Source organism: Pongo abelii, chromosome 2 (genome assembly GCF_028885655.2).
Source record: "Pongo abelii isolate AG06213 chromosome 2, NHGRI_mPonAbe1-v2.0_pri, whole genome shotgun sequence".
Classification (NCBI taxonomy): domain Eukaryota; kingdom Metazoa; phylum Chordata; class Mammalia; order Primates; family Hominidae; genus Pongo; species Pongo abelii.
In genome coordinates this window covers 36,865,940-36,885,816 of record NC_085928.1, presented here as the reverse complement: position 1 = coordinate 36,885,816, position 19,877 = coordinate 36,865,940, and the positions used below count along the sequence as shown (strand labels likewise).

Below are 19,877 nucleotides of genomic sequence, written 5' to 3'. Positions count from 1 at the left end.
CCGCCTCCTGGGTTCAAGCAATTCTCCTGCCTCAGCCTCCTGAGTGGCTAGGATTATAAGCCCCTGCCACCACACCCGGCTAATTTTGTATTTTTAGTAGAGACAAGGTTTTGCCATGTTGGTCAGGCTGGTCTCGAACTCCTGGCCTCAGATGATCCACCTGCCTCGGCCTCCCAAAGTGCTGGGATTACAGACATGAGCCACCATGCCCGGCTGTTGTTGTTTTTGAGACAGGGTCTTGCCCTGTCACCCAGGCTAGGATGCAGTGGCAATCACAGCTCACTGCAATCTTGAACTCCTGGGCTCAAGCGATCCTCCCACCTCAGCCTCCCAAATAGCTGAGACTACAAGCATGCACCATCACACCTGGCTCATTTTTTCATTTTTAGCAGAAACAAGATCTCACTATGCTACCTAGGCTGGTCTTGAACTCCTCGCCTCAAATGATCCTCGTGCCTCAGCCTCCCAAAGGGCTAGTATTATAGGCATGAGCCACTTGATAGATACATTACTAATTTCCCCAATTACACATTAAATTTAGTAACTGAATAATGCCACTGAAATTCTCATTTTGGGGGGAAAACTTAGCAAGAGACCTAATAAAGTATAAAGTTAAAATTGTCATTACTGATTCACTAAGTAGAACCTAGGTGAAAATATTTTCCAAAAGAAGAAAAATTCAAGAATTCGTAGAAAATAAAGAGTTTAAAATAATTTGTTGTAGATATTTAAAAAGGCAACTGTAAGTACTATTTAATGTAATTAAGCTTACAATAGAAATACAAACCAGAAGTTAGCTTTGGATAGTTTGGGGGGAAAAAATTAAGATAATCAACTTTTCATTTATATAAAAAGTATCCTACAGGCTGAACACAGAAAATAAAACGAGAAGCTTCAGAAGCTTGTAGTAAATGGAAGTTTATAAATCTAACAGAATTTATTAACTGACCATCCCTAGCTTTGTGCCAAAGATTTTTTCTTATTTCCAGTCCACACACAATCCTCTCCTAGAGCTTAAAACAAAGGTAACTTCAGATCTGCATTTCTCTTATTGGCACAACAAGCTACATCTGTCAATGGAATTCAGCTTTTCCATTTGTTAATGGAAAATCTCAAACCATTTTTTAAGGAATGTGTTCAGCCATTCATTCAAAAACTATTTACTGAGCACTAAGTACTAGTTAAAATTCTAGAGTCTGAATATAAAAATAACGGACAAGGCCGGGGGCAGTGGCTCACGCCTGTAATCCCAGCACTTTGGGAGGCCGAAGCAGGCAGATCACGATGGTCAGGAGATTGAGACCATCCTGGCTAACACGGTGAAACCCTGTCTCTACTAAAAAATACAAAAAATTAGCTGGGCGTGGTGGCACATGCCTGTAGTCCCAGCTACTTGGGAGGCTGAGGTAGGAGAATCGCTTGAACCTGGGAGGCAGAGGTTGCAGTGAGCCGAGATCACGCCACTGCACTCCAGCCTGGGCGACAGAACGAGGCTCTGCCTCAAAAAAATTAAAGTAAAATAAAATAACAGACAAGACTGAATGGGTAGATGGATAGATGGACAAATAGAACAGAAAAAGAGAGGGGAATAGACTAATGTCAGAGGAATGGATTTCAATTACACCAGACAAACTGGGATACTGAAATAGGTTACCAGATTTTCATTAAGTGTCTGTATCCATTTTTCCAAAACACAAGTATGGTGGCCAGTGCTTCTGAAACACATTATTAGCCATGGACTGTTGGTTCCAATAGCCATTCCAGCCACCAGGGGAGAAAAATAATAGCAGCTATCAGAGCACATTTACCTCACATTTAGCAGTAATGTATCTGTGAAAAAGAACAGGGAAGGATACATAAAAATAAATATAATTATTTTGAGTAAAGTTATCACTAAACATACCTTTCAGATAAATAACAGCTCTTGTGAGGGTTTAGACTTTGATAAGATTCTAGGCTGCCATCAGATGATGAAGAAAGTTGCTCTGATTGCAAGTTGTCTGTATCACTCAAACTTTCCTCAGTTACAGGTGGGGTCCTTATGTATTTTCTTCCTAACTCCGTTCCCAGGACATTCGTCAATATAACTCTGGGTATCCTGTCACATAGAATAACAAACACTGTACTGTACTGAAGTTTTCAGTTAAAAAAAAAAATGTATTCCAGGAAGCTGAATTTTTAATCATTGCCATCTTAGCACAAGAAAGCCGTTTGAACTATACCACCCTAGAAATTAACCCATAAATACCTAAAAATTTAGAAAAACACAATCTTTTGGTTTATAGAGCACTTGTTTCTTATCACTTATAACATAGATTAGCCTGCCACTACAATGTCTTTAATTATACTAATGCATGCCATTGAGGGGCTTAAAATTTTAACAAATTCTTCTCTAAAAATGCTTTCTTTCCTTTTCCAGAAATTATTAAAAATACATATATATATCACCATATATTAGCATATATGGTGATAACATATATGCTAATATGTAAAAGCATCAGGAAAAGAGTCAATACATTTAAATGTTTAGAAAATTAAAGTTTTTGTTTAGTTGGTTTTTCTTTTTTGAGACAGGGTCTCACTCTGTTGCCCAGACTGGAGTGCAGTGACACAATCACAGCTCACTGCAGCCTCGACCTCCCGGCTCAAGTAATCCTCCCACCTCAGCCTCTTAAGTAGCTGGGACTATAGGCACAAGCCACCACGCCCAGCTAACTTTTTTATTTTCTGTAGTGACTATGTCTCATTATGCTGTCCAGGCTGGTTTCAAACTCCTGGGCTCAAGCAATCCTCCCACTTCAGCCTCCCAAAATTCTGAGATTACACGTGTGAGCCACTGCATCTAGCCTGGACTGTATTTTTAAGTCTCCAGACCTTAAGTTGGTGAGTTTTGTATCAAATGTACTATATAAGCCTGACATCTTCTTAAACAGAAGATGTACATTTGATATATAAAGAAGTACATTTGGTATAAAATTAGTGCAATCTTTACTTTGCTGGCCAGTCATTATTATGAACATTACTTTGCCACACTACAATAATGCCTTCAATATTGATATTCAGCCCAGAATTCACTGGCCCAAGCCAAATTATTGTGATTTTTTTAAGTTCTTGTTATGTAATTTTAAAGTTTTCCTAACTCCTCTTTATTAGATGCCCGGTTGACTGTTATCAATATGCCACTAGCAATACTTTACTTATACTTTGTTTGTAAGAAACAATATACAGAAAGGGCCAGAGTACAAGCATACCTCATTTTATTGTGCTTCACTTTACTGCACTTCACAGATACTGTGTTTTTCACAAATGCAAGGTTTGTGGCAACCTTGAGTAGAACGCATCTATCAGCATGATTTTTCCAAAAGCATGTGCTCACTTTGTGTCTCTGTGTCACATTTCAGTAATTCTCAAAATATTTCAATCTTTTCATTATTATTATATCTATTATGATGATCTGTAATCAGTGATATTTGATGGCACAATTGTAATTGCTTTGAAGCACCACAAACCACGCACGCATAGACACTGAACTTAATTAACAAACGTTGTGTGTGTTCTGACTGCTTCACCTACCAATCATTCCCCTATCTCTCTCTCTCTCTCTCCTCAGGCCTCCTCCCTATCCCCTGAGACACAGCAATATTGAAATTATGCCAATTAACAGCACTACCATGACCTCTAAATATTCACGTGAAAGAAAGAGTCCCAAGTCTCCCACTTTAAATCAAAAGCTAGAAATGGCCGGGTGTGGTGGCTCACACCTGCAATCTCAGCACTTTGGGAGGTCAAGGTGGGACAATGACTTGAGGCCAGGAGACTGAGGCCAGCCTGGGCAACACGGCAAGACTCCATCTCTACAAAACATAATTAACGAGCCATCCAGCCATGGCAGTACATGCCTGTAGTCCGAGCTACTTGGGAAGCTGAGAGGGGAGCATCACTTGACCCCAGGAGTTCAAGGCTGCAGAGAGCTAGGATTACATCACCTCTGTTTGCCTGGGAAAGAGAACAAGTCCTTGTCTCAAAAAAAAAAAAAAAAAAAAAAAAAGAACTAAAAATTACTAAACTTAGTGTGCAAAGCATGTTGAAAGCTGAGACAGGCTGAAAGCAAGACTGCTTGCTGCAAAGAGTCAAGTTGTGAATGCAAAAGAATAGTTCTTGAACAAATTTAAAAGTGCTATTCCTGGCCAGATGCAGTGGCTCACACCTATAATCCTAGCACTTAGGGAGGCTGAGGCAGGCGGATCACTTGAGGTCAGGAATTCAAGACCAGCCTGGCCGACATGGTGAAACCCCATCTCTACTAAAAATACAAAAATTAGCCAGGTGTGGTGGCAGGTGCCTGCAATCCCAGCTACTCGGGAGGCTGAGGCAGAAGAATCACTTGAACCTAGGAGGCTGAAGTTGCAGTGAGCCAAGATACTGCCACTGCATTCCAGCCTGGGCGACAGAGCGACACTCCATCTCAAAAAAAAAAAAAAAAAGGAAAAAAAAGTGCTACTCCTATGAACACACAAATAATAAGAAAGCAAAACAGTCTTACTGATGATATGGAGAAAGTTATAGTAGTCTGAATATGAGATCAAATCAGCCACAACATTCCCTTAAGCCAAAGCCTAACTCAGAGCAAGATACTCTCTTCAATTCTATGAAGACTGAGAGAGGTTAGGAAGCTGCAGAAGAAAAGTTGGTTTACAAGCTTTAAGAAAAGAAGTTGTCTCAGCCTGAGCAACATAGTGAGACCCTGTCTCTACAAAAAATAGAAAATATTAGCTGAGTATGGTGGCATGCACCTGTAGCCTCACCTACTCGGGAGACTGAAGTGAGAGGATCACTTTAGCTGTAGTGAGCCAAAGTGATCACTTTGGCTGTAGTGAGCCATGATGGCGCCAGCTGGGAGGTCAAAGCTGAAATGAGTCATGCTGGGCAACAGAATGAGACCCTGCCTCAAAAAAAAAAAAAAACAAACAAACAAACAAAAAAAAAAAACAAAACTATCTCCATAACATGAAATGCAAGGTGAAGCAGCAAGTACTGATGGAAAAGTTGCAGCAAGTTATCCAGAAGATCTAGCTAGGATAACTGATGAAGGCGGCTACACTAAACAATGGATTTTCAATGTAGATGAAAGATCCTTCTATTGGAATAAAATGACATCTAGGAATCCCATACTCAGAAAGGAAAAGTCAATGAATCAGTTCGAAAGACAGGCTGACTCTCTTGTTAGGGGCTAATGAAGCTGGTGTCTTATCTGTGAAGCCAGTGCTCAATTACCATGCAAAAGATCCAATGGCCCTTAAGAATTATGCTAAATTGGGCCAAGCATGGTGGCTCATGCCTGTGTAATCCCAGCACTTTGGGCGGCAGAGGCCGGCGGATAACTTGAGGTCAGGAGTTCGAGACCAGCCTGGCCAACATGGTGAAACTCCATCTCTACTAAAAAAAAAAAAAAAAAAAAAAAATTAGCCAGGCATGGTGGTGCACACCTGTAGTCCCAGCTACTTCAGAGGCTGAGGCAGGAGACTCGCTTGAACCTGGGAGGTGGAGGTTGCAATGAGATCATGCCACTGCATTCCAGCCTGGGCGACAGAGCAAGACTCCGTCTCAAAAAAAAAAAAAAAAAATGCTAAATCTACTTTGCCTGTACTCTAAAAATGCAACTACAATGTCTGGATGACTGGATGACAGCACATCTGTTTACAGTGTGGATCACTGAATCACTTAACGCCACCTTTGAGAACTGCCACTCAGAAAAAAAATAAATAAAATTCCTTTCAAAATATTACAGCTCATTGACAATGCAGCTAGTCACCAAAGAGCTCTGATGGGGAAGTACAAGAGAATTTGTGTTGTTTTCATGCCTGCTAATAAAACATCCATTCTATAGCCCACGGATCAAGAAGTAATTTCAAGTTTCAAGTCTTACAATTTAAGAAATACATTTCATATAGCTACCACAAACAGTGATTTCCTCTGATGGGTCTGGGAAAAGTAAACTGAAAATCTTCCGGAAAGGATTCATCATTCTAGATGCCTCTGCATAAAACAACAAAGGTAACAAAGTACAGTGAAGTTCACATTTTCACTTAAACAAAAGTATACGCATATACTTGGAGATAGGGCCGGTTCAGTTCCAGACCCCCGCCATAAAGTGAGTATCACAGTAAAACATGTCACACGAATTTTGTGGCTTCCTAGTGATATATAATTATGTTTACACTATACTGTAGTCTATTAAGTGTGCAATGGCACTATGACTAAAAAAATGCACATCCCCTAATTAAAAATTTTACTATTTTTCCCTACATAAAGACACTATGTTCATTTCATTATGTTCCAGACAGCATAAAATTTTAGATCCTTGGAGAACTTTAAAATAAATTAGTCTTCTCTTTATTGTAAACATGAAGAACCCAAAGCTCAGAAAAGTTAAATAAGCTGCCCAAGTATAAGTAGCTTTCCTAGTGGAAGAACCTGGGGCTATTATCTTTGGGGGTTTTTTGTCTGTCCTATTACATTATACTACATCCTCAATACTAATTTGCCAAAGGATTCCAGATAACTGAGATTGCCAATAGGTACTTCAGGAAACTCTTGAAAATATCCATTTATACCATAATCAGAATAAAAAGTGCTGCAACAACTATCTAGAAAACCCGATAGTCTCAGCACAAAAGCTCCTTCAGCGATAAAACAACTTGAACAAGGTTTCAGGATAAAAAAAATCAATGTACAAAAATCACTAGCATTCCTATATACCAACAACAGCCAAGTGGAGAGCCAAATCACAAAGGCAATCTCATTCGTAACAGCCACAAAAAGAATAACATACCTGTGAATACAGCTAACCAGGGAGGTGAAAGATCTCTATAAGGAGAACTATAAAACATTATTTAAAAAAATCAGAGAAGACACAAACAAATGGAAAAACATCCCAGGCTCATGGACAGAAAGTATCAATATTAAAATGGCCATACATCCCAAAGCAATTTACAGATTCAATGCTATTCCTATCATACTACCAACGACATTCTTCACAGAATTAGAAAAAACTACTTTAAAATTCATATGGAACCAAAAAGAACCCCGTATAGCCAAGGCAATCCTAAGCAAAAAGAAAGAAAACTGGAAGAATCACCTTACCTCCCTTCAAACCATGTTATAGGGCTATAGTAACCAAAACACCATGATACTGGTACAAAAATAAACACACAGACTAATGGAAAAGAATAAAGAGCCCAGAAATAAGACTACACATCTACAATTCTGTGATCTTTGACAAACCTGACAAAAACAAGCAATGGACAAAGGGCTCCATATTTAATAAATGATGCTGGAAAAAGAACTAGCCATATGCAAAAAATTGAAATTGAACCCCATTTTTACACCATATATAAAAATTAGCTCAAGATGGATTAAAGACTTACATGTAAAACCTAAAAGTATAAAAAACCTAGAAGAAAATCTAGGCAATACCATTCAGGACACAGGCAGGCACAGGCAAAGATTTCATGACAAAAATGCCAAAAGCAATTGCAACAAAAGCAAAAATTGACAAATGGGATCTAATTAAACTAAGCAGCTTCTGCACAGCAAAAGAAACTATCATTAGAGTGAACAGACACCCTACAGAATGGGAGAAAGTTTTTGCAATCTATCCATCTAACAAATGTCTAATTTCCAGAGTTTACAAGGAACTTAAACAAATTAACATGAAAAAAAGCAAACAACCTCATTACAAAGTGGGCAAAGGACATGAACAGACACCTTTCCAAAGAACACACACATGCGGAGACAATAATCATATTTTAAAAGCACAACATCACTGATCATTAGAGAAATAAAAATCAAAACCACAATGAGACGCACAGTGAGAAAACAATGTGAAGAGACACAGGGAGAAGACAGCCATCTACAAGCCAAAGAGAGAGGCCTGGCACAGGCCCTTCTCTCACAGCCCTCAAAACACCTTGATTGGATTTCTTGCCTCCAGAACTGGGAACAAAAGGGGATAATGGTGGTCCAGAACTGGGAACAAAAGGGGATAATGGTGGATGGAAGGCAGACTAGATTGCAGCTCTGACTGGACAGACAGAGCAGCATGTGGAAGCTCGCATTGTGAATTTTTGCTCCAGAACAATGGCAGGAATAAATCAGGAAGCCTGAGAGGACCCACACACCTCCTGAAGGAAGCAGAGTGCACCAGCATGACCCAGAACACCCCAAATACTGTGCTGGTATCCATGGCTGAGAGACCCATAGATGGTTCAGGTCACAAGACTCTGTGCAGACAACCGCCAGTACCAGCCCAGAGCCTGGTAGAATAGCTGGGTGGCTAGATCCAAAAGAAAGATAACAATCACTACAGCTCTGCTCTCAGGAAGCCACATCCATAGGAAAAGGGGGAGAGTACTATATCAAGGGAACACCCCGTGGGACAAAGGAATCTGAACAACAGCCTTCAGCCCTAGACCTTCCCTCTGACAGAGCCTACTCAAATGACAAGGAACCAGAAAATCAACTCTGGTAATATGACAAAATAAGGTTCTTTAACGCCTCCGAAAAATCATACTAGCTCACCAGCAATGGACCCAAACCAAGAAGAAATCCCTGATTTACCTGAAAAAGAATTTAGGAGGTTAGTTATTAAGCTAATCAGGGAGGCACCAAAGAAAGGTGAAGCCCAATGTAAGGAAGTCCAAAAAATGATACAAGAGGTGAAGGGAGAAATATTCAAGGAAATAGATAGCATAAATAAAAAACAATCAAAACTTCAGGAAACTATGGACACACTTATAGAAATGCAAAATGCTCTGGAAAGTCTCAGCAATAGAATTGAACAAGTGGAAGAAAGAAATTCATAGCTCGAAAACAAGGTCTTCGAATTAACCCAATCCAACAAAGACAAAGAAAAAAGAATAAGAAAATATGAACAAAGCCTCCAAGAAGTCTGGGGTTATGTTAAATGACCAAATCTAAGAATAATAGGTGTTCCCCTTTTACACTGTTAGTGGGACTGTAAACTAGTTCAACCACTGTGGAAGACAGTGTGGCAATTCCTCAAGGATCTAGAACTAGAAATACTATTTCACCCAGCCATCCCATTACTGGGTATATACCCAAAGAATTATAAATCATGCTACTATAAAGACATATGCACACGTATGTTTACTGCTGCACTATTCACAATAGCAAAGACTTGGAGCCAACCCAAATGTCCATCAATGATAGACTGGATTAAAAAAATGTGGTACCTATACACCATGGAATACTATGCAGCCATAAAAAAGGATGAGTTCATGTCCTTTGTAGGGACATGGAAGAGGCTGGAAACCATCATTCTCAGCAAACTATTGCAAGGACAAAAAACCAAACACTGCATGTTCTCACTCATAGGTGGGAATTGAACAATGAGAACACCTGGACACAGGAAGGGGAACATCACACACCAGGGCCTGTTGTGGAGTAGGGGGAGGGGGGAAGGATAGCATTAGGAGATATACCTAATGTAAATGACGAGTTAATGGGTGCAGCACACCAACATGACACATGTATACATATGTAACAAACCTGCACATGTGCACATGTACCCTAGAACTTAAAGTATTAAAAAAAAAAAAAAGAATAATAGGTGTTCCTGAGGAAAAAGAGAAATCTAAAAGTTTGGAAGACATATTTTGGGGAATAATTGAGGAAAGCTTCCCTGGCCTTGCTGGAGACCTAGACATCCAAATACAAGAAACTCAAAGAACACCTGGAAAATTCATCACAAAAAGATCATCACCTAGTCACACTGTCATCAGGTTATCTAAAGTTAATATGAAGGAAAGAATCTTAAGAGCTGTGAGGCAAAAGCACCAGGTAACCTGTAAAGAAAAACTATCAGATTAACAGCAGATTTCTCAGCAAAAACCCTACAAGCTAGAAGGGACGGGAGCCCTATTTTCACCCTCCTCAAAGAAAACAATTATCAGCCAAGAATTTTGTATCCGGCAAAACTAAGCTTCATATACAAAGGAAAGATACAGTCTTTTTCAGACAAACAAATGGGAAGAGAATTCGCCACTACCAAGCACTACAAGAACTGCTAAAAGGAGCTCTAAACCTTAAAACAAATCCTGGAAACACATCAAAACAGAACCTGTTTAAAACATAAATCTCACAGGACCTCTAAAATACAAATACAATTTTAAAAACAAAAACGAAAACGTATACAGGCAACAAAGAGCACAATAAATGGAATAGTACCTCACATCTCCATACTAACATTGAACGTAAATAGCCTAAATGCTCCACTTAAAAGACACAGAATTGCAGAATGAATAAGAATTCACCAGCCAACTATCTGCTGCCTTCAAGACACTCACCTACCACATAAGGACTCGCACAAACTTAAGGTAAACAGATGGAAAAGACATTTCAGGGAAATGGACAGCAAAGGCAAGCAGGAGTAGCTATTCTTATATCAGACAAAACAAACTTTAAAGAAACAGCAGTTAGAAAAGACAAAGAGGGGCATTATATAAGGACAAAAGGACTAGTCCAACAGGAAAATTTAACCTTCATGCATCTAACACTGGAGCTCCCAAATTTATAAAACAACTACTAATAGACCTAAGAAATGAGACACCAGACTTAAATGTCCCTGTGTGACAGCTTTGAGGAGAGCAGTGGTTCTCCCAGCACGCAGCTGGAGATCTGAGAAAGGGCTGACTGCCTCCTCAAGTGGGTCCCTGATCCCTGACCCCCGAGCAGCCTAACTGGGAGGCACCCGCCAGCAGGGGCAGACTGACACCTCACACGGCCGGCCAGGTACTTCAACAGTCCTGCAGCTGAGGGTCCTGTCTGTTAGAAGGAAAACTAACAGAAAAGACATCCACACCAAAAACCCATCTGTACATCACCATCATCAAAGACCAAAAGTAGATAAAACCACAAAGATGGGGAAAAAACAGAGCAGAAAAACTGGAAACTCTAAAAAGCAGAGTACCTCTCCTCCTCCAAAGGAACGCAGTTCCTCACCAGCAACGGAACAAAGCTGGACGGAGAATGACTTTGACGAGCTGAGAGAAGAAGGCTTCAGACGATCAAATTACTCCGAGCTACGGGAGGATATTCAATCCAAAGGCAAAGAAGTTGAAAACTTTGAAAAAAATTTAGAAGAATGTATAACTAGAATAACCAATACAGAGAAGTGCTTAAAGGAGCTGATGGAGCTGAAAACCAAGGCTCGAGAACTACATGAAGAATGCAGAAGCCTCAGGAGCCGATGCGATCAAATGGAAGAAAGGGTATCAGCCCTGGAAGATGAAATGAATGAAATGAAGCGAGAAGGGAAGTTTAGAGAAAAAAGAATAAAAAGAAACGAGCAAAGCCTCCAAGAAATGTGGGACTATGTGAAAAGACCAAATCTATGTCTGATTGGTGTACCTGAAAGTGACGGGGAGAATGGAAACAAGTTGGAAAACACTCTGCAGGATATTATCCAGGAGAACTTCCCCAATCTAGCAAGGCAGGCCAACATTCAGATTCAGGAAATACAGAGAACGCCACAAAGATACTCCTCGAGAAGAGCAACTCCAAGACACATAATTGTCAGATTCACCAAAGTTGAAATGAAGGAAAAAATGTTAAGGGCAGCCAGAGAGAAAGGTCGGGTTACCATCAAAGGGAAGCCCATCAGACTAACAGCTGATCTCTCAGCAGAAACCCTACAAGCCAAAAGAGACTGGGGGCCAATATTCAACATTCTTAAAGAAAAGAATTTTCAACCCAGAATTTCACATCCTGCCAAACTAAGCTTCATAAGTGAAGGAGAAATAAAATACTTTACAGACAAGCAAATGCTGAGAGATTTTGTCACCACCAGGCCTGCCCTAAAAGAGCTCCTGAGGGGGGAGGAGCCAAGATGGCCGAATAGGAACAGCTCCAGTTTACAGCTCCCAGCGCGAGCCACGCAGAAGACGGGTGATTTCTGCATTTCCATCTGAGGTACCGTGTTCATCTCACTAGGGAGTGCCAGACAGTGGGCGCAGGTCAGTGGGTGAGCACACCGTGCGCCAGCCGAAGCAGGGGCGAGGCATTGCCTCACTCGGGAAGCGCAAGGGGTCAGGGAGTTCCCCTTCCAGAGGTGACAGACGGCACCTGGAAAATCGGGCCACTCCCACCCGAATACTGTGCTTTTCCGACGGGCTTAGGAAACGGTGCCCCAGGAGAGTATAGCCCGCACCTGGCTCAGAGGGTCCTACGCCCACGGAGTCTCGCTGATTGCTAGCACAGCAGTCTGAGATCAAGCAGCAAGTCGGCAGCGAGGCTGGGGGAGGGGCGCCCGCCATTGCCCAGGCTCGCTTAGGTAAACAAAGCAGCCTGGAAGCTTGAACTGGGTGGAGCCCACCACAGCTCAAGGAGGCCTGCCTGCCTCTGTAGGCTCCACCTCTGGGGGCAGGGCACAGACAAACAAAAAGACAGCAGTAACCTCTGCAGACTTAAATGTCCCTGTCTGACAGCTGTGAGGAGAGCAGTGGTTCTCCCAGCACGCAGCTGGAGATCTGAGAACGGGCTGACTGCCTCCTCAAGTGGGTCCCTGACCCCTGACCCCCGAGCAGCCTAACTGGGAGGCACCCCCCAGCAGGGGCAGACTGACACCTCACACGGCCGGCCAGGTACTCCAACAGACCTGCAGCTGAGGGTTCTGTCTGTTAGAAGGAAAACTAACGGAAAGGACATCCACACCAAAAACCCATCTGTACATCACCATCATCAAAGACCAAAAGTAGATAAAACCACAAAGATGGGGAAAAAACAGAGCAGAAAAACTGGAAACTCTAAAAACCAGAGTACCTCTCCTCCTCCAAAGGAACGCAGTTCCTCACCAGCAACGGAACAAAGCTGGACGGAGAATGACTTTGACGAGCTGAGAGAAGAAGGCTTCAGACGATCAAATTACTCCGAGCTACGGGAGGATATTCAATCCAAAGGCAAAGAAGTTGAAAACTTTGAAAAAAATTTAGAAGAATGTATAACTAGAATAACCAATACAGAGAAGTGCTTAAAGGAGCTGATGGAGCTGAAAACCAAGGCTCGAGAACTACATGAAGAATGCAGAAGCCTCAGGAGCCGATGCGATCAAATGGAAGAAAGGGTATCAGCCCTGGAAGATGAAATGAATGAAATGAAGCGAGAAGGGAAGTTTAGAGAAAAAAGAATAAAAAGAAACGAGCAAAGCCTCCAAGAAATGTGGGACTATGTGAAAAGACCAAATCTACGTCTGATTGGTGTACCTGAAAGTGATGGGGAGAATGGAAACAAGTTGGAAAACACTCTGCAGGATATTGTCCAGGAGAACTTCCCCAATCTAGCAAGGCAGGCCAACATTCAGATTCAGGAAATACAGAGAACGCCACAAAGATACTCTTCGAGAAGAGCAACTCCAAGACACATAATTGTCAGATTCACCAAAGTTGAAATGAAGGAAAAAATGTTAAGGGCAGCCAGAGAGAAAGGACGGGTTACCATCAAAGGGAAGCCCATCAGACTAACAGCGGATCTCTCGGCAGAAACCCTACAAGCCAGAAGAGAGTGGGGGCCAATATTCAACATTCTTAAAGAAAAGAATTTTCAACCCAGAATTTCATATCCTGCCAAACTAAGCTTCATAAGTGAAGGAGAAATAAAATACTTTACAGACAAGCAAATGCTGAGAGATTTTGTCACCACCAGGCCTGCCCTAAAAGAGCTCTTGAAGGAAGCGCTAAACATGGAAAGGCACAACCGGTACCAGCCACTGCAAAATCATACCGAAATGTAAAGACCATTGAGACTAGGAAGAGACTGCATCAACTAACGAGCAAAACATCGAGCTAACATCATAATGACAGGATCAAATTCACACATAACAATATTAACTTTAAGTGTAAATGGACTAAATGGTCCAATTAAAAGACAGACTGGCAAATTGGATAAAGACTCAAGACCCATCAGTGTGCTGTATTCAGGAAACCCATCTCACGTGCAGAGACACACATAGGCTCAAAATAAAAGGATGGAGGAAGATCTACCAAGCAAATGGAAAACAAAAAAAGGCAGGGGTTGCAATCCTAGTCTCTGATAAAACAGACTTTAAACCAACAAAGATCAAAAGAGACAAAGAAGGCCATTACATAATGGTAAAGGGATTAATTCAAAAGAAGAGCTAACTATCCTAAATATATATGCACCCAATACAGGAGCACCCAGATTCATAAAGCAAGTCCTGAGTGACCTACAAAGAGACTTAGACTCCCACACATTAATAATGGGAGACTTTAACACCCCACTGTCAACATTAGACAGATCAACGAGACAGAAAGTCAACAAGGATACCCAGGAATTGAACTCAGCTCTGCACCAAGCAGACCTAATAGACATCTACAGAACTCTCCACCCCAAATCAACAGAATATACATTTTTTTCAGCACCACACCACACCTATTCCAAAATTGACCATATCCTTGGAAGTAAAGCTCTCCTCAATAAATGTAAAAGAACAGAAATTGTAACAAACTGTCTCTCAGATCACAGTGCAATCAAGCTAGAACTCAGGATTAAGAATCTCACTCAAAACCACTCAACTACGTGGAAACTGAACAACCTGCTCCTGAATGACTACTGGGTACATAACGAAATGAAGGCAGAAATAAAGATGTTCTTTGAAACCAACGAGAACCAAGACACAACATACCACAATCTCTGGGATGCATTCAAAGCAGTGTGTAGAGGGAAATTTATAGCACTAAATGCCCACAAGAGAAAGCAGGAAAGATCCAAAATTGACACCCTAACATCACAATTAAAAGAACTAGAAAAGCAAGAGCAAACACATTCAAAAGCTAGCAGAAGGCAAGAAATAACTAAAATCAGAGCAGAACTGAAGGAAATAGAGACACAAAAAACCCTTCAAAAAATCAATGAATCCAGGAGCTGGTTTTTTGAAAGGATCAACAAAATTGATAGACCGCTAGCAAGATTAATAAAGAAAAAAAGAGAGAAGAATCAAATAGATGCAATAAAAAATGATAAAGGGGATATCACCACTGATCCCACAGAAATACAAACTACCATCAGAGAATATTACAAACACCTCTATGCAAATAAACTAGAAAATCTAGAAGAAATGGATAAATTCCTCAACACATACACCCTCCCAAGACTAAACCAAGAAGAAGTTCAATCTCTGAATAGGCCAATAACAGGAGCTGAAATTATGGCAATCATCAATAGCTTACCAACCAAAAAAAGTCCAGGACCAGATGGGTTCACAGCCGAATTCTACCAGAGGTACAAGGAGGAGCTGCTACCATTCCTTCTGAAACTATTCCAATCAATAGAAAAAGAGGGAATCCTCCCTAACTCATTTTATGAGGCCAGCATCATCCTGATACCAAAGCGTGGCAGAGACACAACAAAAAAAGAGAATTTTAGACCAATATCCTTGATGAACATTGATGCAAAAATCCTCAATAAAATACTGGCAAACAGAATCCAGCAGCACATCAAAAAGCTTATCCACCATGATCAAGTGGGCTTCATCCCTGGGATGCAAGGCTGGTTCAATATACGCAAATCAATAAATGTAATCCAGCATATAAACAGAACCAAAGACAAAAACCACATGATTATCTCAATAGATGCAGAAAAGGCCTTTCACAAAATTCAACAACCCTTCATGCTAAAAACTCTCAATAAATTAGGAATTGATGGGACGTATCTCAAAATAATAAGAGCTATTTATGACAAACCCACAGCCAATATCATACTGAATGGGCAAAAACTGAAAGCATTCCCTTTGAAAACTGGCACAAGACAGGGATGCCCTCTCTCGCCACTTCTATTCAACGTAGTGTTGGAAGTTCTGGCCAAGGCAATTAGGCAGGAGAAGGAAATCAAGGGTATTCAATTAGGAAAAGAGGAAGTCAAATTGTCCCTGTTTGCAGATGACATGATAGTATATCTAGAAAACCCCATTGTCTCAGCCCAAAATCTCCTTAAGCTGATAAGCAACTTCAGCAAAGTCTCAGGATAAAAAATCAATGTACAAAAACCACAAGCATTCTTGTACATCAATAACAGACAAACAGAGAGCCAAATCATGAGTGAACTCCCATTCACAATTGCTTCAAAGAGAATAAAATACCTAGGAATCCAACTTACAAGGGATGTGAAAGACCTCTTCAAGGAGAACTACAAACCACTGCTCAAGGAAATAAAAGAGGATACAAACAAATGGAAGAACATTCCATGCTCATGGGTAGGAAGAATCAATATCATGAAAATGGCCATCCTTCCCAAGGTAATTTACATATTCAATGCCATCCCCATCAAGCTACCAATGACTTTCTTCACAGAATTGGAAAAAACTACTTTAAAGTTCATATGGAACCAAAAAAGAGCCCGCATCGCCAAGTCAATCCTAAGCCAAAAGAACAAAGCTGGAGGCATCACGCTACCTGACTTCAAACTATACTACAAGGCTACAGTAACCAAAACAGCATGGTACTGGTACCAAAACAGAGATATAGATCAATGAAACAGAACAGAGCCGTCAGAAATAATGCCACATATCTACAACCATCTGATCTTTGACAAACCTGAGAAAAACAAGCAATGGGGAAAGGATTCCCTATTTAATAAATGGTGCTGGGAAAACTGGCTAGCCATATGTAGAAAGCTGAAACTGGATCCCTTCCTTACACCTTATACAAAAATCAATTCAAGATGGATTAAAGACTTAAATGTTAGACCTAAAACCATAAAAACCCTAGAAGAAAACCTAGGCAATACCATTCAGGACATAGGCATGGGCAAGGACTTCATGTCTAAAACACCAAAAGCAATGGCAACAAAAGCCAAAATTGACAAATGGGATCTAATTAAACTAAAGAGCTTCTGCACAGCAAAGGAAACTACCATCAGAGTGAACAGGCAACCTACAAAATGGGAGAAAATTTTCGCAACCTACTCATCTGACAAAGGGCTAATATCCAGAATCTACAATGAACTCCAACAAATTTACAAGAAAAAAACAAACAACCCCATCAAAAAGTGGGCGAAGGACATGAACAGACACTTCTCAAAAGAAGACATTTATGCAGCCAAAAGACACATGAAAAAATGCTCACCATCACTGGCCATCAGAGAAATGCAAATCAAAACCACAATGAGATACCATCTCACACCAGTTAGAATGGCGATCATTAAAAAGTCAGGAAACAACAGGTGCTGGAGTGGATGTGAAGAAATAGGAACACTTTTACACTGTTGGTGGGACTGTAAACTAGTTCAACCCTTGTGGAAGTCAGTGTGGCGATTCCTCAGGGATCTAGAACTAGAAATTCCATTCGACCCAGCCATCCCATTACTGGGTATATACCCAAAGGACTATAAATCATGCTGCTATAAAGACACATGCACACGTATGTTTATTGCCACATTATTCACAATAGCAAAGACTTGGAACCAACCCAAATGTCCAACAATGATAGACTGGATTAAGAAAATGTGGCACATCTACACCATGGAATACTATGCAGCCATAAGAAATGATGAGTTCATGTCCTTTGTAGGGACATGGATGAAATTGGAAATCATCATTCTCAGTAAACTATCGCAAGAACAAAAAACCAAACACCGCATATTCTCACTCATAGGTGGGAATTGAACAATGAGAACACATGGACACAGGAAGGGGAACATCACACTTCAGGGACTGTTGTGGGTTGGGGGGAGGGGGGAGGGATAACATTGGGAGATATACCTAATGCTAGATGACGAGTTGGTGGGTGCAGTGCACCAGCATGGCACATGTATACATATGTAACTTACTGCACATTGGGCACATGTACCATAAAACCTAAAGTATAATAATAATAATAATAATAATAATTACAATAAAAGAAAAAAAAAAAAGAAACATTGAAAAAAAAAAAAAAAAGTTACAAATAAAAAAAAAAAAAAAAAAAAAAAAAAAAAAAAAAAAGAGCTCCTGAAGGAAGCGCTAAACATGGAAAGGCACAACTGCTACCAGCCACTGCGAAATCATACCGAAATGTAAGGACCATCGAGACTAGGAAGAGACTGCATCAACTAACGAGCAAAATAACCAGCTAACATCATAATGACAGGATCAAATTCACACATAACAATATTAACTTTAAATGTAAATGGACTAAATGCTCCATTTAAAAGACACAGACTGGCAAATTGGATAAAGACTCAAGACCCATCAGTGTGCTGTATTCAGGAAACCCATCTCACGTGCAGAGACACACATAGGCTCAAAATAAAAGGATGGAGGAAGATCTACCAAGCAAATGGAAAACAAAAAAAGGCAGGGGTTGCAATCCTAGTCTCTGATAAAACAGACTTTAAACCAACAAAGATCAAAAGAGACAAAGAAGGCCATTACATAATGGTAAAGGGATTAATTCAACAAGAAGAGCTAACTATCCTAAATATATATGCACCCAATACAGGAGCACCCACATTCATAAAGCAAGTCCTGAGTGACCTACGAAGAGACTTAGACTCCCACACATTAATAATGGGAGACTTTAACACCCCACTGTCAACATTAGACAGATCAACGAGACAGAAAGTCAACAAGGATACCCAGGAATTGAACTCAGCTCTGCACCAAGCAGACCTAATAGACATCTACAGAACTCTCCACCCCAAATCAACAGAATATACATTTTTTTCAGCACCACACCACACCTATTCCAAAATTGACCATATACTTGGAAGTAAAGCTCTCCTCAATAAATGTAAAAGAACAGAAATTATAACAAACTATCTCTCAGATCACAGTGCAATCAAGCTAGAACTCAGGATTAAGAAACTCACTCAAAACCGCTCAACTACATGGAAACTGAACAACCTGCTCCTGAATGACTACTGGGTACATAACGAAATGAAGGCAGAAATAAAGATGTTCTTTGAAACCAACGAGAACAAAGACACAACATACCAGAATCTCTGGGATGCATTCAAAGCAGTGTGTAGAGGGAAATTTATAGCACTAAATGCCCACAAGAGAAAGCAGGAAAGATCCAAAATTGACACCCTAACATCACAATTAAAAGAACTAGAAAAGCAAGAGCAAACACATTCAAAAGCTAGCAGAAGGCAAGAAATAACTAAAATCAGAGCAGAACTGAAGGAAATAGAGACACAAAAAACCCTTCAAAAAATCAATGAATCCAGGAGCTGGTTTTTTGAAAGGATCAACAAAATTGATAGACCACTAGCAAGATTAATAAAGAAAAAAAAGAGAGAAGAATCAAATAGACGCAATAAAAAATGATAAAGAGGATATCACCACCGATCCCACAGAAATACAAACTACCATCAGAGAATATTACAAACACCTCTACGCAAATGAACTAGAAAATCTAGAAGAAATGGATAAATTCCTCAACACATACACCCTCCCAAGACTAAACCAGGAAGAAGTTGAATCTCTGAATAGACCAATAACAGGAGCTGAAATTATGGCAATCATCAATAGCTTACCAACCAAAAAAAGTCCAGGACCAGATGGGTTCACAGCCGAATTCTACCAGAGGTATAAGGAGGAGCTGGTACCATTCCTTCTGAAACTATTCCAATCAATAGAAAAAGAGGGAATCCTCCCTAACTCATTTTATGAGGCCAGCATCATCCTGATACCAAAGCCTGGCAGAGACACAACAAAAAAAGAGAATTTTAGACCAATATCCTTGATGAACATTGATGCAAAAATCCTCAATAAAATACTGGCAAACAGAATCCAGCAGCACATCAAAAAGCTTATCCACCATGATCAAGTGGGCTTCATCCCTGGGATGCAAGGCTGGTTCAAT

General features: G+C 40.5%; 1 protein-coding gene across 17 annotated transcripts in view; it reads right to left on the bottom strand.

Moving 5' to 3' along the window:
- Positions 1-19,877, bottom strand: part of SENP7 (SUMO specific peptidase 7) — a 210,146-nt gene that overhangs the window by 73,693 nt on the left and 116,576 nt on the right. For 10 of the 17 annotated variants that reach the window (XR_008523624.1, XM_024245271.3, XM_063721819.1 and 7 more), the window contains one exon: positions 1,904-2,098. The exons of the other annotated variants lie outside the window; for them this stretch is intronic. Coding sequence is in view for 9 of the 10 variants with exons in the window: in XM_024245271.3 (XP_024101039.2) it covers positions 1,904-2,098 (195 nt within the window). In the remaining variant the exon portion in view is untranslated. The remainder of the gene's footprint in view (positions 1-1,903; positions 2,099-19,877) is intronic. 17 annotated transcript variants of the gene reach the window in all.